Here is a 22,236-nt window from a genome sequence, read left to right as displayed (position 1 = left end):
TGGCTCAGGGCATGATCCCGTGTTCTGGGATCAAGCCCCGCATCAGTCTCCTCCTCTGAGAGCCTGCTTCCTCTCCCATTCCCCCTGCTTGTGTTCCGTCTCTTGCTGGCTGTCTCTCTCTCTGTCGAATGAATAAATAAAATCTTTAAAAAAAAAAAAAAAAAAAAGAACATGAACTTCAGAGCCACGTAAATCCCCTCTTCAGCACTCCTGAAGCCCAGATAACCTTGAGCTAGTGACTTTCCCTCCCCAAAGCTCGTTTCCTCTGTGTACAATCAAAATTAGTCCGACCTCTTGGTGGTGTGAGAGTTCAAACAGATTACACAGCGTGCAATGTTGGCTCCTCTATGTTTTCATTCCCTTGCAGGGGTAAGCTTAGTACTAGACAACTTTTTTCTTTTCAGTTAACAAGGTACAAGCGCATGATAACGAAATTGCAGGACTGCAGTTATTCAGCCATTACGTCCTTGAACATTTCGCTGTCTCCAATTTTTCTACCATTATAAAACAGCGCTGTGATGAAATGTGCAGCAGCAATAATGGGCCAGGTTCCTACTGGGGCAAAGGGCCCATTGCTAAGCGGCGGTCGGCGAACCAAGAAAGCTATTTCCGGTTGCCCTTCGTAAAGATGGCGGAAAGACGGGCGTCACCGCTATTAGGCTGCGGCGTCGGTGCCCTCGCCAAACATGGTGGTGTCGTGCCCGCCCCCTTGGCTTCTTCCTGTTTGTTGGGTTAGTCCGTCCAGCTACTAGTTTACGATGGCGGCAGCGATGGCGGCATCTCGCAGTCTCCGGAAACTGCTGATACGGCGTGAGTCACCTCGACCTCTGGAAGTCCATTGCTCTGTCGTGCCACCGTTAGGATGGGGAGGCCCGCCCCGGGTACCGGTCTGAGCACCTTAAACACAGGGGTGCCTGGTGCTCCCAACCAAAGAGCTCCCTAATTCTGTAAGCCTGTGTCTTACAATTGGGTGGCTGACAGCTTAGTGTTCCCAGTGTGCGGTCAGTCCCATGATCAAGGGTCTGAAGGAGTCTTCACACTGAGGCCACTGATAAGTGCATTCCTAATCTGAAAGTTTGTATCCCCCTAAACAGGTTTCTTAGGGACCTGTGTTCCCCAGTCTAACATTACTGAGATGAAATGTGTGCCTTCTGCTCTTGAAGGCACTGTGTTCCCAACCTGGGCTCATCAAAGGCTCTTCTTTCCTTTGTCTCTCCAGGAGTGATGGCTCCCACCCCCCAGGGACTCAGCCTTAGCCTTTGCCCCATGAGCTCCATTGCTCAAGATGAGGCCTCCACTGCAGCCCCCAGAGAAGCGCCAGACCACAACTATGAGTCCCTTCGGGTGACAGCTGCTCAGAAACACATCCTGCATGTGCAGCTAAACCGGCCTGAGAAGAGGAATGCCATGAACAGAGCCTTCTGGAGGTAGGGCCTGCAGATCATGGAGGCCTGCCTGCCAGAGGAGGCAGGGGCTGAGGGAGTGGGCAGGGGTGGGGTGTGGGGGGACAGGTGACACGAGGGCAAGGGATACCCTTCCAAGACACAGCCTTTCTCTCCTTGCCCTTCCCAGAGAGATGGTGGAGTGCTTCAACAAGATAGCACAAGACCCTGACTGTCGGGCTGTGGTGATCTCTGGTGCAGGAAAGATGTTCAGTGCAGGTACCGGCTACTCTCCACCCCCACCCCTGCCAGTCTCCCGTGTTCCTGGCAATAGCGCAATGCTTCTTAATTAGGGTTTCAACCAGCTTCTAACTTCCACTTTAATCTTTTTTTTTTTTTAATTTAAAACATTCAAATACCAAAATGAGTCCAGCAGAAGTGACAGGATGATGGACTTTGAAGTCTGATCCATGGCCTTGACCAAGGCCCTTAACTCTCAGTCTGTTGTGTGTGTGTGTTTTTTTTAAGAGTTTATTTATTTATTTGAGAAAGAGAGAGAAGGCACAGAGGGAGAGGAGGGGAGGGAGAAGCAGACTCCACTGTGAGCAGAGAGCCCGATGCGGGGCTGGATCCCAGGACCCTGAGATCATGACCTGAGCCAAATGCAAACACTTAACCGGCTGAGCCACCCAGGTGCCCCTAGTTTTGTTGTGTGTGTGTGTGTGTGTTTAATGTAACTAAGGTGTATTATACTAACATGCTTTCATATAATTAGTCAACACACACAAACTGATTTCCAATTACATGTCTGTTAGAACTTCTGATTTCCCGCAGGCCTGTTCTTCAGACTGGATAATTTCCATTGACCACATTCACTGAATCCTTTGTCATCTCTATTCTGCTGTGAAGCCCATCCAGTGATTTTTAAAATTTCTGATACTGGAGTTTTCAGTTCTCAAATTTCCATTTGGTTCTTTTTTATTTTTGCCATTTCTCTCCTGGAGTTTCATAGCTTGTTATTATCACAAGCATATTTTCCTTTGCACTGTTGATCATCGTTCTAACCACTGCTTTAAAATTCTTGTCTCCTGATTCCAGCATCCGGGTCACGTTGGGGTCAGTCTTGGTTCATTATCTTTTCTCTTGAAAGACTCGGTCTCATTCTCCTGTTTGTTTGCATTTGGAATAAGTTTGGACTATATCCTGGGATACTGGGATATGGAAAGATGTTGTGGAAACTCTGGGTCCTATGCTCTACCTCCAGAGAGCATTGAGTTGCCTGTTTTAGCAGCTCAGTTGGAATCAGCTTTTAAATCTCTTGCTGGGTTGCATGCATAGTTCATGGGTCAGCAAGAGACTTGGGCAGAGGTTGTCCACAGAATTTAGGGCTCCCCTCTCTGGCTCTCTCTTTTCTGGAATTTTCCGCCTCACTTTCCAGCAGCGACGGTCACCCTGGTCTCTGTTTTTTGGTTCTTCAAGCACAACTTCCAGCCTCCCCTCAGTCTAGAGACTTTAAAAACAGCTAACTCAGAGGGCTCCTGGGTGGTGCAGTCAGTTAAGGGTCCGACTCTTGGTTTCAGCTCAGGTCGTGATCTCAGGTCAGAGTTGTGAGATCGAGCCCCACATTGGACTCCAAGCTCAGTGCAGAGTCTGCTTGAGATTCTTTCTCTCCTTCTGCCCCTTGTGCTCACGCTTTTTCTTTCTCTTTCTCTCTCTCTCTCAAATAAATAAATGAATCTTTTTTTTTTTCTAGGATTGTATTCATTTATTTGAGAGAGAGGGAGAGAGAGAAAGCACAGGCTGGGGGAGAGGCAGAGGGAGAAGGAGAAGCAGGCTCCCTGCTGAGCAGGAGCCTGATACGGGGCTCAATCCCAGGACCCTGGGATCATGACCCAAGTTGAAGGAAGACACTTAACTGACTGAGCTACCCGGACGCCCAATAAATGAATCTTTAAAGCAAAACAAAACCTCCAACTTACTCACCGGGTGCCAGTCCCTTCTTTTAAGTGATAACTTCCTCCAGAATCTGCCCCGTTGCATCAGATGGTGGTTTATATCTTGTCGATCCAGAACACACGTCGTTGTCATATGTGGGCAGGTCTGTACCAGAAGGGCAGCATCACATCCACTGATTGCCTCCACAGGGCCCAGCCCGGTGCTGGGGACTCGGTGGTGACCGAGGCAGCCCTGGGCCCTGGCGTCACAGAGTTGCCAGCTCAGTGGGGAAGACAGACAGTAAACAATCTATTTCTGGTTGTTTCCCCTGTCAACTTCTTGATGTTTGTGTCCCTTGTTTACTTTCTACCCCTCTCTCTGTTCTCCTTTTGTTGATCTGTTTGTTTGTACAACAAACACTGCAGTGCTAGCCCCTTCCTGGGTGCCAGGGATCTAGAAACAGGCAGGTAGGCCCTGGTTCTCAGCCCTAGTTCTCGGCCCTCATCCTCATAGAGCTTCGTGCCTGAGAAGCAAATGATGAGACTTCATTGGTGGGGGTACCAGTCCTGGGGCCCTCACTTTTCAGCTCTCGGCTGACCATAGCTGTCTGGTCCCATTTTCAACAGCGAGACTCTCAAGACCAGAAAGAAGAAACTCAATGTAATTAGTAGCTCCAACGATAGAATGGAATCACTAATTAAGGGGGGAAAAAGAGGGAAGTAGCCCACACTTACTTAATATCTGCAGAGTGTCTGGACATTGTACACATATTAATTAATTCTCCCTGGAGCCCTTCCGGACAAGTGCAATTATCATCCCCCATTTTATGTGTGATGAAACTGCAGCCCAGAGAGAGGAAGAAACTTGCCCGGTTCTCACAGATGGCAAATGGCAGAGCTGAGATTTTTTTGGGGGCTGGGGGGAGAGCAAGAGCACATGTGAGAGCAGGACAGAGGGGATAGAGGGAGCACAAGAGAGAATCTCAAGCAGACTCCCCACTGAGCACAGGGCCCCATGCAGGGCTTGATCTCACAAGGCTGAGATCATGACCTGAGCTGAAATCAAGAGTCAGCTGCTTGGGCGCCTGGGTGGATCAGTCATTTGAGCATCCGACTCTCGGTTTCGGCTCAGGTCAAGATCTCGGGGTCCTGGGATCAAGCCCCGTATCAGCCTCTGCGCTCAGTGCGGAGTCTGCTTGTCCCTCTCTCTCTGCCCCTCCCCCTGCTCTTGCTCCTGCTCTCTCTCTCTTTCTCTGAAATAAATAAATACATCTTAAAAAAAAAAAAAAGAGTCAGATGCTTAACCGGCTGAGCCTCCCCAGGTGCCCCTAAAACGGGTAGGACTTTTGTTGATGTAGCCATTACTCTTTTGAATAACGAATAGCAGAGCTGGGATTATGAATGAGGTCTGGAGCATTTAGAGGTTCCCAGGGGAGCCAGATGGGGGCCTTCTCTGCAGGGAGCAGTTCTTACGTGGGAGGGAGGACACCACGGTCTGGTCCTTTATCTCAAGGAGTTGCAAAAGTCCGGTGTGTGCAGGGCCGGGCGGGGTGGATAAACCAGAAAAGCCGGTGAAAGGGGGTGTCGCAAGGTGCCAGGCTGGGCTTGTTCTGGGAGCCCGTGTGCATTCCGTGGAGTCACACAGGCCTCGCAGATGTGCTGTGGAAGGCGGCCTCCACTGAGATGGGGTGCATAAGAATAGTAACTGTGCCACCAGGACGTGACAGGCAGGGCCTGAAGGGCTTCTGGGGCTCTGCTTCCTCCAGTACTTGCATCTCCGTCAGCTCTCCGGGTGGTTTTACCCTCATTTTACGGAGAAGAAGCCTGAGGCCCATAGGATGAAGTGGCCCGGACTTGGTCACACAGGGGAGTCCTGTCTTACCAATATTTACCTCGCACAAATTCAGCTCTACCCTGAACCCAAAATCCTCGGGTCTCTCATTTAAATAGGCTGTGGAGGCCGCAGAGCCCCAGATGGCTGGGGGTGTGGCCACATGTGGGGATGGTTTTTTGGGTTTATTAAATAGCATTGTTCAGAGGCAAAAGGATGAGAATGATTAACCCCAGGAGGAAGAAAGTGAGGATGTTTCTGTTTAGAACCATCTCATAGCCAGCTCTCCCTCAGAGTAAGAGTCAAAGTCCACCCCTCGCCTGTGAGGCCCTGTACATTCTGCCCCGTCACCTAGATCCCCGCCTCGTCCATGCTCCTCACACAGAGCAGGGTCGTTCCTACCACAGGGCCTTTGCACTGGCTCTTCCTGACATTTGGAACTCTCTGATCCCAGATATCCCTATAGCTCCTTCCCTCTCCTTCTTCAGATCTTTACTCAAAAGTCACTTTTTCAGGAGCACCTGAGTGGTTTCAGTCAGTTAAGCATCCAACTCTCAAATTTGGCTCAGGTCATGATCTCAGGGTTGTGCGATCAAGCCCTTCATCAGGCACGACGCTAAGTATGGAGCCTGCTTAAAATTCTGTCTCTCCCTCGCTCTCTGCCCCTCTCCCATTCCACCCCTACTCCTGCTCGTGCACACACTTCCTCTAAAAAAAAGTTGCTTTTTCAGTGACCACCCCATTTATTTTTTTTTAAGATTTATTTATAAGGGAAGAGGGAGAGAGAGTCCCAAGCAGATTCTGCACTCAGTGTCCAGCCCAGTGCAGGGCTGGATCTCATGACCCTGAGATCATGACCTGAGCTGAAACCAACAGTCAGTCGCTCAACTGACTGAGCCACTCAGGTGCCCTCCGACCACCCCATTTAATACCGCAGCAGCCCTCACTGCACACACACACACCCCAACACACTCTGTTCCACTTCCCTGCTGTAATTTTCTTTCAGCACTTGTCACCACCAGACAAAATGTATTGACTTACTCGTCTGTCTTCCCCATGGAAGGCAGCTCAGTGTTGTCTGTATTGTTCACTTATTGTGCGCCTGCTGCATGCTAGGCTCTGCTTAGGTACTGGGGATGAAGTAGTGGACAGAAAGACAGAACTCGACTCCTGGAGCTCACATCCTAGAGGGGGAGACAGGCACTAAATGAGATAAGCGCACAATTATGTGATAACGAGAGGGCAGTGACCAAGATAAGCTGGAGAGGGAGGTAGAGGGTGCTGGGGCTGCTACTTAGCCAGGGTAGCCGGAGCCTCTCCGAGAAGGTGACCTTTGAGCTGTGGCCTGAACAGAATGATAAAATCAGTCTTTTTTTTTTTTTTTTGAGGTTTTATTTATTTATTTGACAGAGAGAGAGTGTGCACAAGCACGTGGGGAGGGGCAGAGGGAGAAGGGGAAGCAGACTCTGTGCTGAGCAGGGAGCCTGATGCGGGGCTCGATCCCAGGACCCCAGGTTCATGATCTGAGCCGAAGTCAGACGCTTAACCAACTGAGCCCCCCCCAGATGCCCCTGGAGTCAGTCTTCTGACCATCACTGGGGAGGGACTGTTCTAGGCAGAGAGAGCTGTATATAGAAAAACAAAGCCCTGGGAAGGGACTGTGTGGTGGTGTTGGAACAGCTGTTGGAGGCCTGTTTGCTCAAAGGAACAGGCAGGAAACGGTGTTCGTAAGGGCTGGTGAGGTCTTGCCACATACCTTGTATTTTCTTCCAAGTAAGTGAGATGGGAGGGAAGAGAAGAAGGCCCTGACGTGCTCACGAGTTTGTTTGGCTGCGTGTGGGGAACAGCAGGGCAGGACTGGGAGCAGGGAGACCAGGGGAAACTATTTTAGCCAGACTACGGGTCCTCTGGTTTCCAAGAATGATTAGTAGAGGAAAGGTTAGATTTGAGACTGTCTTGCGGTTGGAGGCCACAGAAATTTCTCCATCTCGAGTCTTCCTGAGGAAACGTTTCCACCGTTGACTCATGCCAAAACCCGTCTCCTGCGCCATCTGGCGTGATAGTGACAAGCACGACCTCTAGAGCCAGTGCATGGTTCTGGGCTTAAAATCCCAGTGCCACACTACTCACAAGCCAGTGTGACCTTGGGCAAGTGACTTAAATGTCACATGCCTCAGTTTACCCCCCAGCAAAATGGGAGATAGTAGTGGGACCCACCTCATGGGCTTATTGTGAGGATAAAGGGAGTAATGACCCCATACGTGTTAGCTTTTATTTATTTCACCCCCCATATGCAATCCCTCGCTAGATCCTGTGTGAGCAGCTTTCTCCACTGTCGTGGTTTGGGGGTTCGAATCTGCTAAGTCTGAGTTCTGACCTCTAGTTGGGGCTGTGGGAGGGGACAGGGGAAGGGGGTGCGTGGGAGGCTACATGAGCCTCCTCGTGCCTCCCCTACCAGGTATTGACCTTACGGACATGGCTTCGGAAATCCTTCAGCCCCACGGAGATGATGTGGCCCGCATCAGCTGGTACCTCCGTAGCCTCGTCAGCAGATACCAAGAGACTTTCAACGTCATCGAGAAGGTTCTCCGGGGGGCTGGCAGGGCACCCCCCCAACCCTGTCCCTCTCTTCTGGACCAGCCCTGACCCCACCCTTCCCGTTCCCTTGCAGTGCCCGAAGCCTGTGATCGCCGCCATCCACGGGGCCTGCATTGGTGCAGGTGAGTCTGAGCCTCCCACACCCCTCCGGGCACTCTGGCTGGCGCCTGTCAGCTGGCTGCTGCCTCTCCGCCTCAGCCAGTGACCTCCAGCGTCAGATCAGTTGCTAGTTGAACCCTGCCCAGAGGCGCAAACCCATCACCTGGGAGGAGGGGTCGATCCTTGGGATCGTTCAACGCCCCTGGCCTCCCCCTTGCAGGCGTGGACCTCATCACGGCTTGTGACGTCCGGTACTGTGCCCAGGATGCTTGCTTCCAGGTGAAGGTGAGCCATGCCCCTGAGCTGCTTCCTCGGACCCTGCTTAGAGGTGGCCGACAAGTGGCTAGGCAGGGGCAGAGGCGCTGCAGAGCAGGTTAGGGGGATGGGGGTGAGAGTGAGGGTGAGAAGGGAGGGCTTCGTGGAAGAGTTAGTCAGACTTGAACCTTAAAAAGTAACGCTGCGGGTGCCTGGAGGGCTCAGTTGGTTAAGCGTCCAGCTCTTGATTTCGGATCAGGGTCATGAGATCGAGCTCCATGCATCCGGCTCCGAGTTCAGCGGGGAGTCGGCCTGGGATTCTCCCTTTCTCTCTGCCCTTCCCCCTGCTTGCTCTCTCTCTCTTGAATAAATAAGTAAATCTTAAAAAACAAAAGTAACACTTTGGCCATGAAGGAAGTCAAGGGTAGGCCATGCAGTCCACGTGGGGTTTGGAGTGGGTAAGGGTATGGGGCTGGGGCTGGGGCGGAAGCTGGAGTTGCTGCTGGGACAGGGCTGGAGAGGACTTGAGGCAGGATGGAGCCCACAGAGGCAGTGAGGGAGTCAGATGAGCAGGGTTTGAGGGCTTCCCTCTAGAGATAGATGTGACCGGCCTGGAGGAGTTGGGAAGGCAGACGAATTGCAAGGTGGGCTGTGTTCTAGGGTGAAGGAACCTACATGGGCGAAAGCAGGTGGATGGCAATGAAATGGGGTGTCTGGGGGGCAGCCTTTGAGGTGGGTGTGGAGTGGGACCTCTGCAGCAGATGCTGAATTTCACTGGCACTGAGGTTGGGGGTGGGGGCAGGGGGCAGTATTGGGCACAAACCAAATACTGACATGATGGCCCTCCCCAGGAGGTGGACATCGGTTTGGCGGCCGATGTAGGTACGCTGCAGCGACTGCCCAAAGTCATCGGAAACCAGAGGTGGGTGGAGGAGCCGGGGAGGGGACCGCAGGGCATCTCCTGGACCCAGGATGACGGCGGGCCCCTGATATGCCCTTCCCTCATGCAGCCTGGTCAACGAGCTGGCCTTCACTTCCCGCAAGATGATGGCTGATGAGGCCCTGAGCAGTGGGCTGGTCAGGTAGGAGCCGAGGCCTGTGCTGGTTAAGAGCTAAGGGACAACCTGCACCGGGCTCTTTGGGTCCGGGTGTATCCTCACGGGATTACACCGGGGCTTACGTTGTCTGGGTGGTCAGTTCTTCACGCTGCAGTCCAGTGCCCTGCTCTGATTGGTTCGTTTCACTGGCGGTTTTTTGCTTTCTACTGTGATTGGCTACTTACTCGTCCGTGGGCGAGACTCTTTCTCCCACCGCGGCCTCCCCGCCCTCCCCCATGACGGATTCCCTTCATCCGCAGCCGGGTGTTCCCCGACAAGGTGGGCATGCTTGATGCGGCCTTCACCCTGGCGGCCGAGATTTCCACCAAGAGCCCAGTAGCAGTGCAAAGCACCAAGATCAACCTGGTCTACTCCCGCAACCATTCGGTGGCTGAGGGCCTCAACTACGCGGTAAGGCTCTGCGGCCAGCCAAATCGCAGCCGTCCTCTGGTGGCAGGGCGGCCAATCAGGTCCCAGCAACCCTCGGCAGCCCTTGTCCTCTGATTGGTGCGCTGCTGTTTCTTCCGTGTTTTTCATTGGCCCAACTCCAATCTTTCCCCGCCCCTGCCATTACACTCCACCCTCTTTATCCAGGCCACCTGGAACATGAGCATGCTGCAAACGCAGGACATCGTTAAGTCTGTCCAGGCTGCAATGGAGAAGCAGGAACTGAAGGACGTCACCTTCTCCAAACTCTGAGAGCCGCCGAGCCCCGGACCTGGCCTTGTCCCACCTCACGGCCATTTCCTCATCCAGAGAAGGAGAATTAGTGAAGATGGTCGCCTGGTGCCTTCTCGCTTGGTCTCCCGGTTTCTAACTTGATAACGCTGCTTTCCTCATGCCCAGGGCCTTATTTTCACCCGAACAATAAAGCAACTTAAGGAACCCAGTGTCTTTATTGGAAAGAGAGGAGAGGCAGAAGGAGCTACGATGTCCCTGCGGGCTCCCAGGACATCAGTTGTGCTGAAGGTTGGGGATGGAGATTTGACCCATGGAAACGGGAGCCGTGCAGGCGATGCCGTTTGCAGCTGGCGGTGGGCGGGCCAGGGCCGATGAAAAGTCTGGCGGGCAGGAGCAAGCAAAAGTCACATGGCTTCCTCTGGGCTGGAAGGCTCCAGATGGTCTCCGTGCCTGCTCCAGGCTTGAGGGCGGTGTTCACCCTCCCTGGCACCCACTCATTGCACAGCCTAGTGGGATCTGACGCCCGAGTCTGGCTAGAGTTCCATTGCTACCCAATCTTGGGCCAACTGCCTCATTTCTTTTTATTTTATTTTATTTTTTATTTTAAGTAGGCTTCAGGCTCAAGGTGGGGCTTGAACTCACCACCTTGAGGTTAAGGGGTCACATGCTCTGCCAACTGAGCCTGCCAGACACCCCCTCATTTCTTTTTTCTCTTTTTTTTTTTAATCTTAAGATTTTATTTATTTATTTGACAGAGAGAGAGACAGCCAGCAAGAGAGGGAACACAAGCAGGGGGAGTGGGAGAGGAAGAAGCCGGCTCCCAGCGGAGGAGCCCGATGCGGGGCCGGATCCCAGGATCCTGGGATCACGCCCTGGGCCGAACGCAGACATTTAACGACTGAGCCACCCAGGCGCCCCTCCCTGCCTCATTTCTTTAAACTTCAGGTTTTCATGTCCGCATATAATCCCAGCCTCCTGGGTTTGTGTTTGGAATGAGTGCAAGAGGCCAATGATTAATTTAGTGCCTTCTCTATGCCAAGTCCTGTTCTGAGCATTTATTATCTTAGTGATCCCTTTCCAGGGTTATATGAGGTTGATACTATTAAAATCCCCATTTTACAGATGGGCAAATAGGGAAATTGAGGTTAAGGCAGTGAGCCAAGACAAAACAGCCAGGAAGTAGCTGAGGCAAGATTTGAACCCCCAAACTCTGGTTCTAGAAATCATGATCTAAGCCACCATAGCTACAGTCTAGTGTACATGGGTCAGGCATGTAGGGGGCATACAATAAATGTGGGCCCTTTCCCAGTTCATAGGGGTGTCCAGAGCACCCAGTTCCTCCCTGCTTTCACTTCCTTCCGTTGCCCATCTGTCTCGGGCCACTCCTGCGGCATTGCCCTGCCCAACCCTCTTGGTCTTACCCTCCCTCTGCTAACAAAGGTCTAGGCAGGTTTTTATGGGCTCTGATAAGATCCTGGCAGGTCCAGAGTTCACCATCACTTCCTCTTTGCAGAAGGGCCTAAAGTGCCCCCCACTCCAGCCTGATCTGAAACCCCCATCCCCCCAGCCCTGGCTCTGGCTGGTTACCAGTGACGCTAGCAAAAGAAAGGACACAAGAGGGTGCCCTAGAAAAAGATGTGAGCCTGGGATACCGAGGGGAGGGACCCCATGGACCCTGCCCTGCCAGCCACTCCCTTTTCCTCAAGTATAAGAGCCACCAGCCACCTGCCACCTGCCACCATTGCCAGCGCCTGCATCTCTCCTCTCGGGACGAGTCCCCAGCCCAGCCTCTCAAGATGGCCTTCATCCCTGCACCTGGCTACCAGCCCACCTACAATCCGGTGAGACAGTGACCCAGGACCTAACGCGGGCCCTGGCTTAGCTCCACCCTGACCCGCACACACCAATTTATTCTCGCCCTGATCCTTGGAGGCGCCCGCCCGACCCTGGAGTCTGATACAGCCGATACTCACCCTGAAGCTTGATTTACTCCCGCCCTGACACTCAAGCTGTTTATGGCCATCCCTGACTCTTGGCTCTCTTCACCCTCACGCTGACCCCTCACCCCTGGTGTCCTCTCCCTCGCTAATGAGAGTGGGGGGCTTCTCGATGAGGGGTAAAGGCTCACCAGTCCCCTTCCACAGACTCTGCCCTACAACAAGCCCATCCCGGGCGGTCTCAGCGTGGGAATGTCTGTGTACATCCAAGGAGTGGCCAGTGAGCACATGAAGAGGTAAGGCACTCTTCCCACGCCAGGCGAGGCTGGGGGGGCACAAAGAGGGGCTTCCATCCCTAATGCAGGAAGCCTTCCCTTCCTCCACCCTGCTTGGGAGGGCGGCTCTGGGCCACTGTACCCTATGGCCAAAGACCAGCCCTAGCCTGGGACATCCAAGGCTTGGTGACCAGGAGTGGGGAGCCTGGGGGCTGGTGGGGGGGCGGGGCGGTCAGGGAGGCCCACCGCTAGACACAGCCCATGAGTTGGCTTGTTGGATTGGAACTGATGCGTGTGGGAGCAGGAACTCAGATCACAGGCTCAGAGCTGGCCAGCTCAGTGACTGCCAGCTGTGTGACTGGGAAAGCCATTGTGCCTCCCTGTGCTTTCATTTCCCATCTGCAAGATGGGATTGTTTTGAGGATTCTATGTGTAAAACACGCAGAACTGGAAAGTAAGCATTAAAATAAGTCTTAGCATTTTTTTATGGCCTTAAAGTGGTGACAGTTGAACTGACCTCAATGCACTGTTGGTTTGGTTTTGTTTTGTTTCTTTTTTTAAAGATTTTTTTTATTTATTTGAGAGAGAGAGAGAGAAAGAGAGAGAAAGAGTGCGAGGGAGCACAAGCAGCAGGGAGGGGCAGTGGGAGAGGGAGAAGCAGATTTCCCACTGAACAGGGAGCCCGATGTGGGGCTTGATCCCAGGACCCCAGGATCATGACCTAAGCTGAAGGCAGATGCTTAACCGACTGAGCCACCCAGGTGCCCCTGGCACAACTGTTTCTTTATTCATTGTTTTTTTGCTCACCATGTGCCTAGTCACTAGGGACAGAGCAGTCACCAGGACAAAGATCTCTGCCCACCTGGAGCTGACATCCTAGTAGAGAGGAGAGATGAAAGATAAAAATCAAATATGCAGGGTCCAGCGGTGCTAAGTGCTATGGAGACAAATAAATAGGGAAAGGAGATGGGAAATGGATGTGGGGGAGAGAGGGGCATAGCATTGTCCCTTTAAATAGGATAGACCAGGAAGCAAACACTTCAGCAAAGACCCAAAGGTAGGCCTGGAGGGAGCCTGGGAGTAGAGGCCAGTTGAAAGAACAGCCAGTGCAAAGGCCCTGAGGCGGGTGTGTGCTTGCCCAGTTAGAATACTGTCAAAGATGCCAGCATGAGGGAAGGCATGGGTAGTGCTCTGACTTGGCTGTTCATTGGGACCCCCTGGCTGCAGGTGGGGACTGGCCTGTGGGACAGGGTGGCGGCAGAGAGACCTGATATGTGTAGGTTCCTAAATCAGGGTCTGGCCCGTGGTGAATGCGGAAATGCAGGAGTCCCAGCTGCTGAGTTGGGAGAGGCTGGAGGGCAGGGGCCTGATAAGGAGAGGGAGGGAAGGACTGCGTTGCAGTGGGAATCTGCCTCCTGGACTTCAGGGGCACTGCCCACCCCCTCCTCTCTTGTGTCAACAGTGCCTAAGTGTGTCGTCTCCTTTTGTCCTCATCCCCCAACCCCCTCCCGCCCAGTTCAGGGACCTGTGCGGGGACCTTGGAACAGGGTAGGTCAGAGAGCGCTTCCCGGAGGAGGGCGCCAGGTGCGGGCAGGTGGGGCCAGGGGAACAGCCCTTTCTGTCCTGCCAGGTTTTCCGTGAACTTCGTGGCCGGGCAGCACTCGGGAGCAGACATTGCCTTGCACTTCAATCCGCGCTTTGATGGCTGGGACAAGGTGGTCTTCAACTCGATGCAGGGCGGCAAGTGGGGCAGCGAGGAGAGGAAAAGGAGCATGCCCTTCCACAAGGGCAAGGCCTTCGAGCTGGTGTTCATGGTCCTGGCGGAGCACTACAAGGTCGGAGCTGGGGGGGGGGCGCCCCCCTTCCTTTCTTCCATCTGTCCCTCCCCCTCCTCCTGCCACCCCTTCCCTTCTCCCTCTCCCCTCCTCCTTCCCTTTCCCAACCCCCATCCTACCTCACTTTTTTCCTTTCCTTCTTTCCTGCCTAGTAAAACATTTTTCTCCTAAAAAAAATTCTTTTTCCTCTTGTTTCTCATTCCCACTCCTCCACCACGGACAGCCTTCTCGCGTTTCCTGTGTCTCACCTTGTTCCTCTGTGTTCTTGCAAAATGCGTATTTTTGCTATTTTTTTAATAAAGATTTTATTTGAGAGAGAGAGACGCACTTCCGAGCAGGGGGGCAGAGCGAGGCTCCACGCTAAGCAAGGAGCCCAGCGCAGGGCTCGATCCCAGGACCCTGGGATCATGACCTGAGCCACCCCGGCGCCCCTATTTTTGCTATTTCTTCTGGCCAACTCTGAACACACACAGAAGGAAGCAAGGGTACAGCCACCCCCTGGTCTCCTTGGCCAGCTCCAGGGGTCGTGAGCTCGGGGTCCCTCTGCGGTCACCCTCCCCTCACACTTCCCCTCTCGTAGGATTTAAGAGCCAATCCCAGATATCGTATCACGTTATTCATCAATATCTCGATTTTCAGGAGCACAGTCATGATGCCGTTACCACACGGAAAACACTGGCCTTCCTCCTCAGCGCCCCACATGCAGTCAGCGGGGGGGTCACGTCCTGAACACCTTCCTGTGTGTTGTTTTCTACACTTGGGATCGGGCTGCGGATAAAGCCCACACGTTGTGATTGATACTGTTACGCAAGCATTTTTTAAATGTGTTACAGAAGTGTGAGCGGGGTACAGAAGAGTGCAGGCCACGTGTACCCAGCTCACTGGTTCTGCTCAGGGAGGACACTCCCGTGGAACCGGCACCTAGGTCCAGAAACAAAAGCTCTCCAGCCCCAGAAGCCCCCTCCTGTCCCTTCCAGTCCCCTTGTCCCCAGGGGTGGCCTTTTTCCTGACTTCTCTCAGCTTGGGTCTATTTCTGTGTCTTTATTTTATTATTTTTATTATTATTATTTCTTTTATTTTGCTTTTTTAAGTAGGCTCCACACCCAGGGTGGAGCCCAGAGCGGGGCTTGAACTCACAACCCTGAGATTGTGTTAAGAGTCGGTTAAGCATCTGCCTTCGGCTCAGGTCATGATCTCAAGGTCCTGGGATCGAGTCCCACGTCGGGCTCCCTGCTCAGTGGGGAGCCTGCTTCTCCCTCTACCCCTGCCCCTGCCCATGCTCTCTCTCACGCTCTCTCTCTCTCAAATAAATAAATAAAATCTTAAAAAAAAAAAAAGACCTGAGCTGAGATCAAGAGTCAGACGCTTAACTGAATGAGCCACCCAGGCGCCTCTGTGTCTCCTTGCGTCCCCGCTTTGGGCTCACTGCATCCCTGCCTCTGGTTGCCCGTCAGTGACACTGCAGCGACATCCTGTGCACATCCCCTTCCGTGGGACCCATGCAGGGAGTCTCCTGGAGAGGAGTCACGGAGAACCTACCAGATTCCTAACCTCAGCGGGGGAGGCGAGCATCCTTATTTGAGGTTGGACAGACAAGGATTTGGGTCTGGGCTTTGGCACTCCCGGGTGTGTGGCCTTGGGCTGGTCACTGTACTGCCCGGAGACTCTGCTTTCTGAAACAACGGGGACAGTGTCCGGTCCCGCCTCACAAAGCAGACCAGAGAATCCCCATGTGGCTATCACCGTGCAGTGCTTAGCGTGTGGGAAGCGTCCAGTCCTTCAGAGCTGGCGGTCAGCCCCACGCCCACTGCTTTGCACTATAAATAGAACTGCAACGACATTAAGGACACTTAGATAATGAGGGGCGCCTGGGTGGCTCAATCGGTTAAGCGTCTGCCTTTGGCTCAGGTCATGATCTCAGGGTCCTGGGACTGAGCCCCGTCATCTTGTCATCGGGCTCCCTGCTCAGTGGGGAGTCTGCTTCTCCCTCTCCCTCTGCCCCTCCCCCCGTCTGTGCACACTCTCTCTTTCTCTCAAATGAATAAATAAAATCTTAAAAAAAAAAAGATGTGATAACAAGGCAAGGCTCTAGAGAGGATTTCCAGAACGCCTCTGACATGCCTGGCTGGGGTTTAATGTTCCCAACCATCCCAGAGCCAGCCTCCATTTTACAGATGGGGAAACAGAGGCTCAGGGAGGTGAAGTGACTTCCCTGAGGTCAGACAGCCCACATGTCAGGCTAGACTCGGCCCAACTCATTTGGTGCCAAAACCAGGACTCAGGCTGGATCCTGTCCTGATGGCTATCCTGACGAAATTCTCTGTTCTCTTCCATCTGCCAATCTGTGAGCTGACTTTTTTTTTTTTTAAGATTTTATTTATTTATGTGACAGAGAGACAGCCAGCGAGAGAGGGAACACAAGCAGGGGGAGTGGGAGAGGAAGAAGCAGGCTCCCAGCCGAGGAGCCCGATGTGGGACTCGATCCTGGAACGCCGGGATCACGCCCTGAGCCGAAGGCAGATGCTTAACGACTGCTTAACGACGGCGCTACCCAGGCGCCCCTGTGAGCTGACTTTTGACCCTGGCTTGGCCTCTGACCTTTGGACTCCAAGGTTCCTGACTCTGTGGCTCTCCAGCTCCCCTCCAAGGCTGGCGTCCAAGTTAAAATGATTGCTGCTCCCTGCTTCCTGTGTCTGCCTTCCCAAGGTCAAGGGCGCTGACTCTGACCTTACCCCCGCCCCCCAGGTGGTGGTAAATGGAAATCCCTTCTATGAGTTTGGGCACCGGCTGCCCCTACAGATGGTTACTCACCTGCAAGTGGACGGGGACGTGGAGCTTCAATCAATCAACTTCATTGGCGGCAACCCGCCCCCAGGCCAGGTGTGTGGAGTCTCCCTCTCTTAGGCGCCCGCCTCCCTCATCCAGTCCCACATTCGTCTGTGTCCGAGCACCTGCTCTGTGCCGGCCCCTTCGCTGGCTGGGCCGCAGACCCAGAGGCCACCAACACCCTCCCCTGGGAGGGAAGACAGACATTTCAGCAGGTGGCGTGGGCTGCACTCAGTCAGGGCAGGGATGGGAGACAGGCCGGAGGTCTGGGGAGTCCAGGGGAAGGGCTTCCCGGAGGAGGAGGAAGTGCATGAGCTGAGTCAGGAAGCGAAGATAAGAAGGGACAAAAGCCACAGGAACAGCAGGCTAGTCACCCAGAAACTCACTTGGAATCGTGAGCGGCCGCTCCACACCCACGGGAAGAGCTGTGCAGAGAGAGGCACACAATACCCATGGTTGGCGAGGCTGGGGACCGGCCCACACTCCCCAGGAAATGACTGGGGAGCAGACCCGCACCCGGCCACCTGGAAACCCCACTCCCAGGGCCACGGTGGACAGCCACCGAACAGCCACAGCAGCACTTGGAGAAGCCCAAACCCCAGACTCCCGCCGTGTGCTTCAGTGGAGGGCACTACACTCCCCCAACCCGAGAGGCCCCCCACCTCCACGCTCTGTTGATCTCGGGCCCATTGGACAGATGTGGGAACTGAGGCACAGAGAGCTTAAATAACTTGCCTGAGGTCACAGAGGATCAAATGCAGGCGGCGGGGGAGGGGTGTTCTGTGCTCAGAGGGGGGGGGTCCCTCTGCCCCCCCCCCCATGAGGGAATGACAGGAATGTCTTCATCCACAAGGTGGCCAAGGGCCTACGGGTGTTCATTTTACTATCTTACTTCATCCCTACGTTTGAACAAGAAAAATGCCAATAAGGCTATTCGGGAAGGGCCTTCAGAATCGCTGGCTTAAAATGGAAGTCAAGGCAGAAAGATCACTGGAAAGAGAAGGGAACAGAGAGACCAAGTGGATATAAGTTATGGGGGGGTTCCAGCTCGTACCTGTGAGAGGTGCAGACGAGACACACAGAGAGAGACAGAGAGAGACAGAGACTGAGAAGCAGGAACAGAGAGCCTGAGGCAGACAGGGAGAGAGGAGACAGGACTCCTTGCTGCCCCAGCGGTGGGCACCAGGAGTGAGGGGCAAATCCTGACCGGGGGTGAGGTGAGCAGGGGTATCTGTGGTGTGGGCTGGGAAGATGTTCTGAGGAGCCTACGCTTTATGGAAGCTTCCAGGTTGAGGGAGAGGAGGGGGTGGATGAGGGCTCCCGGACAGGAGAAGGATAAGGGAGGTACAGAGAATTTTCCAGGCTTGCCCCCAGAGGGTTGGAGTACGTGTCACTGAGCACTGGAGGTCCCTACACATGGCAAGTTCCTCTCCGTTCCTAAGCCACCAGGTGCCACTCTTTGACCCCAGAGTTGCCTTGGATGGGGTGGTGGGGCTGCCCTCCAGGGCCCTAGTTCGGGGTCTCCCTCATTGCCTGCCTTCCTTCACACATTGCCTTTGTGTCTACAGACACCCATGGGAACTCCGGCACACCCAGTATGTACCTGCTGATGGGCGGTGGGTTTCTCCCTGTGGTGGGGGTTTGGGGGTATGAGGAGGTCTTGGGGCAGCCGAAGGACCCCCAGTCCCCCTCACCATTCCTGCCTTCCATCCGTCTGTGTAGGGTCATGGACACACCCACCAACAGCCAAGTCAGCTGCCTGTAAGTGGGAAGGTTGTGGGGCCATTTGATGGGGGGGAGGGGTGTCGAGAAGTTGGGGGGGTCAAGAAGGTTGGGCCCCCAATTGTACCCTTCCGGCACCCAGAGATATGCCTGCATGTAGTCAGTGTGCCGTAAATATTTATGGAATGTTATAGAATAATATCTCTCCTTCCTCACTTCACAGACCATGGAGGGACCCCCAGTCTTCAACCCGGTAAAGTGTCCTGTGGAAGTTTAGAGCTCTGTGGTGGGCAGTTCGTGGGGAAGCAGGAACCGATGGTGGGGAGGGGGCCCTGACCACTGGTGGCCCTCGGGAGGGTGGGAAATAGAGTGGGCAGAGGGTGTTGGGTTGGGAGGTAGGGAGAGGGTGGAGCTGGTGGCCAGAGTGGAGAGGGGATGGGGATTTGGGACATTTCCTAGGAGTGGGCACCCATCTCTGAAAATTGGTCCCTGCTGGCCTCTGCTGACCTGAGAGATGATAGGAGCTCACGTTCTCTTCCCACAGCCAGTGCCATTTAGAAGGAGATTACAAGGAGGGCTTACGGCCCGAAGAACCATCATAATCAAGGGCTCCATACCACCCATGGGCAAGAGGTATACAATCTAGACTGAGGTGGGAATCCTCAGCCCCCTTCCTCCCTCAGACCCCGGAGTCTGGGCCCCAGCCCCCTTCTCCCTTGGAGAACCAGGCACGGGCCCCCATCTGACTCCCGCCTCCTTCCTCTTGGCCTTCAGCTTTGTCATCAACTTCATGGTGGGATCCTCGGGGGACCTGGCTCTGCACATTAACCCTCGTCTGACCGAGGGTCTCGTGATTCGGAACAGCTATCTGAATGGTTCATGGGGATCCGAGGACAGGAAGATCTCCTACAACCCATTTGGTCCTGGGCAATTCTTTGATGTGAGTCTGGGGTCTCCTTCCCACTCCCCTTCCCTCCAAAGCCTCTGTCCTGGCCCTGGCCTCAAGCCTGCCCTCTCCCTGCAGCTGTCCATTCGCTGTGGCATAGATCGTTTCAAGGTTTACGCCAATGGCCAGCACCTCTTCGACTTTTCCCATCGCCTTTCAGCCTTCCAGAATGTGGACGTGCTGGAGATTAATGGTGACATCACCTTGTCCTATGTCCAAGTCTGATCTATTCCCGGGCCCATAACCCTTGGGAACACAGAGGAAAAGATCCCACAGGACTCCCTTCTAAGCCCCTGATAAAATGCCTGTGGGTGTCTTTTGAGTGTCCATGACTCCATTCACCTCCCTCACCGTTCCTTCCTTGATTCAATCACTGTCCATTCAGCCATCCAGTCAACTGTCCATCCATCCTCCCAACACAATAAACCTAGGAATATCCCAGACACAGATCTTGGGATTTATGTGTATCTGCTCATTCAGTCCTCACAAAAACACCAGGAAGTGGGAACTATTATTATTGTCCCTCTGGAAAAGATGAGGAAACAGGTAAATTAAAATAAAGCAAATTGCCCAAGGTAACACAGCTCATCAATGGCAGAATGAGGATTCAAATCAAGGTGGTCTGGCTACACATTTAATCGCTATACAGCCCGTTTTTCTATCCATCCATGCATCTGCCTCTCCATTCATTCATTTCAACATCCATCCGTCTCTCCAAACACCCATCCAAGCATATGTTCATCCATCCATCTAAACATCCAACCGGGGCACTTGGCTGGCTTGGTTGGTGGTGCGTGCAACCCTTGATCTCAGGGTTGTGAGTTTGAGCCCCACTTTGGGGTAGAGATTACTTAAAAAAATTTTTTTAATCTAAAACATAAAATTAAAAAAAATATCCAACCATTCATCCACTCACCTGTCCATCTAGTTCTCCACCTATCCAGCTATTTCACCATCCAACCTTTCAACCATCCATCTGACCATCCATCCAAATATCTAACCATTGATTTCTTTACTCATCCATCTGTCTATCCATTCAGCCGTCCTTACATCCAACTCTCATTCATGCATTCACCTCTTCATCCCTCCATTTGTCCATGCAATTCTCTGCCTTTCATCACAACCAACCATCCATCCATCCATCCATCCATCCTCCATAAGTCCATTCATCCCTCTGTTGGGCCGTCCATTTCTTCATTCTCTATCTATCCTGTCATCTATTCATCTCTTTAGGTTCTCTTCTTCCATCCATTTCCAACTGTTCATTCGTTTATCATTTCAGTTCTCCATCTGTCTACTAACCATCTGCCATCCATCTAGTTGTCTTCTTACCAAGTCACTCTTGGTTGATTTAATCATGTGTTCATTTATTTACACTTTCATTCACCCATTCATTCATTACTTTATTCATTGGCTCACTCACTCACTTACTCGTTCACATATCCATTATTCAGGCATTTCTCAGTGTCTATTCATTTGTTCGTTCATTCATTCTGTTTATTGTCTCATTAATTCTTCTAATCTAGTTCTCAAACTTGGCTGTACATTCCAATCATCTGGGGAGCTTTTAAAAAATATTGATACCTGACCCCAACCCAGACCATTATTAGGTTAAGCCATATAAATATGCCATTTTCTATAGGCTAAAAGCCAATAATTTCATATGTTCTAGCCCAGTAAATCAATAGTGGGTCCTAGGCATCAATATTTTTCTTAAATGCTCCAGATGATTCTACCACTTTGGCAAACACTGGTCAAGGATGTTCTGTGAGCCCTCAGAACTGGGTGGATGATGGGGAGGTTGGGAATGGAAGAGGGCTGACCTGGGCAGCCTCCAGTCTGAGATGTTCCTTTCCTCCTTCTCGGCCACATGGGAGCAGAGGCTACTTCTCCCTTTTGCTCCCCTCTCTCCCTGGGCAGTCACTGACCAGGGTGGCATGTCCCAGGGATGGCGGTGAAGAGACCAATCAGTAGCAGAGCCTGGAGAGGCTCAAGGAGAGAGGCTGAGCTCTTCCTGGAAGAGCTGGAGAGGTCATGTTTAGTTTTCTATTGCTGCTGCAACATGTTTGAAGAAATAATGGCAGCTCATGAAAGGCATTAATTTATAGATCCAAGAAGCTCAATGAACTGCAAGTAGGACAAATACAAAGAGATCCACACCTAGACCCTTCATAGACAAACTGCTGAAATAAAATAAAAGACAGAGAAGACTTTGAAAGTAGGAAGTGAAAAACAGCTTATCATGTAGAGGGGAACAGCACTACAATTAACAGCTAACTTTTTATAGAAACAGTGAAGGTCAGAAAGCAGTTGAATGATTCAGTCAAAGTGCTGCTAAAAGAAACATAAAACTGTCAACAAATAATTCTATATTCAACGAAACTGTATTTCAAAACCAAAGTAAAAGAAAGACATTCCCAGATGAATAAAAGCTGAGAATTCATCGCTAGCAGAGCTGCCCTCTAGGGAATGCTAAAGGAAGTCCTTCACGATGAAAGAAACTGACATCAAGCAGAAACTCAAATCTACAGGAAGAAAAAAAGAGCCCCAGGAATTATAAGTATATAGATAAATATTTTTTAATTGTATAAATAACTTTTTTCTGTTTACTTCTTTTGATTTCTTTCATTTTTTTAGTTTTTAGTTTTTATTTTGTTTTTCTTAATAATCTCTACACCCAACGTGGGGCTCAAACTCACGACCCCAAGGCCAAGTGTTACGTGGTCTTCTGACTGAGCCAGCCAAGTGCCCCTCTTCTTATTTTTTAAAATATGATTGTATAAAGAAGATTATAACACTATGTTATAGAGTATATAAC

The 22,236-nt window shown here is 52.3% G+C and overlaps 2 protein-coding genes across 3 annotated transcripts; both read left to right on the top strand.

Annotated features, from left to right (window-relative positions):
- Positions 1-629: 629 nt before the first annotated feature.
- Positions 630-10,081, top strand: ECH1 (enoyl-CoA hydratase 1). Its single transcript, XM_026482375.4, has 10 exons — positions 630-810; positions 1,220-1,427; positions 1,573-1,661; positions 7,606-7,730; positions 7,819-7,867; positions 8,065-8,129; positions 8,951-9,021; positions 9,110-9,181; positions 9,457-9,607; positions 9,791-10,081. Exons 1-10 carry the CDS (start codon positions 759-761, stop codon positions 9,893-9,895), a joined length of 987 nt encoding a protein of 328 aa, XP_026338160.1. The 5' UTR covers positions 630-758; the 3' UTR covers positions 9,896-10,081.
- Positions 10,082-10,603: 522 nt separating this feature from the next.
- On the top strand, positions 10,604-19,994 carry LGALS4 (galectin 4). 2 transcript variants are annotated; one of them, XM_057314363.1, is made up of 10 exons: positions 10,606-11,718; positions 12,022-12,110; positions 13,720-13,924; positions 16,670-16,804; positions 18,319-18,345; positions 18,473-18,511; positions 18,696-18,725; positions 19,017-19,105; positions 19,247-19,412; positions 19,497-19,994. In XM_057314363.1, exons 1-10 carry the CDS (start codon positions 11,674-11,676, stop codon positions 19,641-19,643), a joined length of 972 nt encoding a protein of 323 aa, XP_057170346.1. In that variant the 5' UTR covers positions 10,606-11,673; the 3' UTR covers positions 19,644-19,994. The 2 variants fall into 2 exon arrangements, with proteins under 2 accessions (XP_026338162.3, XP_057170346.1); XM_026482377.4 differs by lacking the exon at positions 18,319-18,345 and having other exon boundaries at positions 10,604-11,718.
- Positions 19,995-22,236: the final 2,242 nt, after the last annotated feature.

The sequence above is a fragment of the Ursus arctos genome, unplaced genomic scaffold, assembly GCF_023065955.2.
Source record: "Ursus arctos isolate Adak ecotype North America unplaced genomic scaffold, UrsArc2.0 scaffold_19, whole genome shotgun sequence".
Classification (NCBI taxonomy): domain Eukaryota; kingdom Metazoa; phylum Chordata; class Mammalia; order Carnivora; family Ursidae; genus Ursus; species Ursus arctos.
Note: the sequence above shows the minus strand (reverse complement) of the source record. Positions and strands in the feature narration are given on the sequence as shown.

Excerpts from the sequence above, each read along its gene's own strand:
- ECH1 (XM_026482375.4), top strand. The coding sequence starts at position 759 with ATGGCGGCAGCGATGGCGGCATCTCGCAGTCTCCGGAAACTGCTGATA. Across the intron at positions 1,662-7,605 it reads AGGAAAGATGTTCAGTGCAG|GTATTGACCTTACGGACATG; the intron begins GTACCGGCTACT and ends CTCCCCTACCAG. Across the intron at positions 9,022-9,109 it reads AAAGTCATCGGAAACCAGAG|CCTGGTCAACGAGCTGGCCT; the intron begins GTGGGTGGAGGA and ends TCCCTCATGCAG.
- LGALS4 (XM_057314363.1), top strand. The coding sequence starts at position 11,674 with ATGGCCTTCATCCCTGCACCTGGCTACCAGCCCACCTACAATCCG. Across the intron at positions 18,726-19,016 it reads GACCCCCAGTCTTCAACCCG|CCAGTGCCATTTAGAAGGAG; the intron begins GTAAAGTGTCCT and ends CTCTTCCCACAG. Across the intron at positions 19,106-19,246 it reads ATACCACCCATGGGCAAGAG|CTTTGTCATCAACTTCATGG; the intron begins GTATACAATCTA and ends CTTGGCCTTCAG.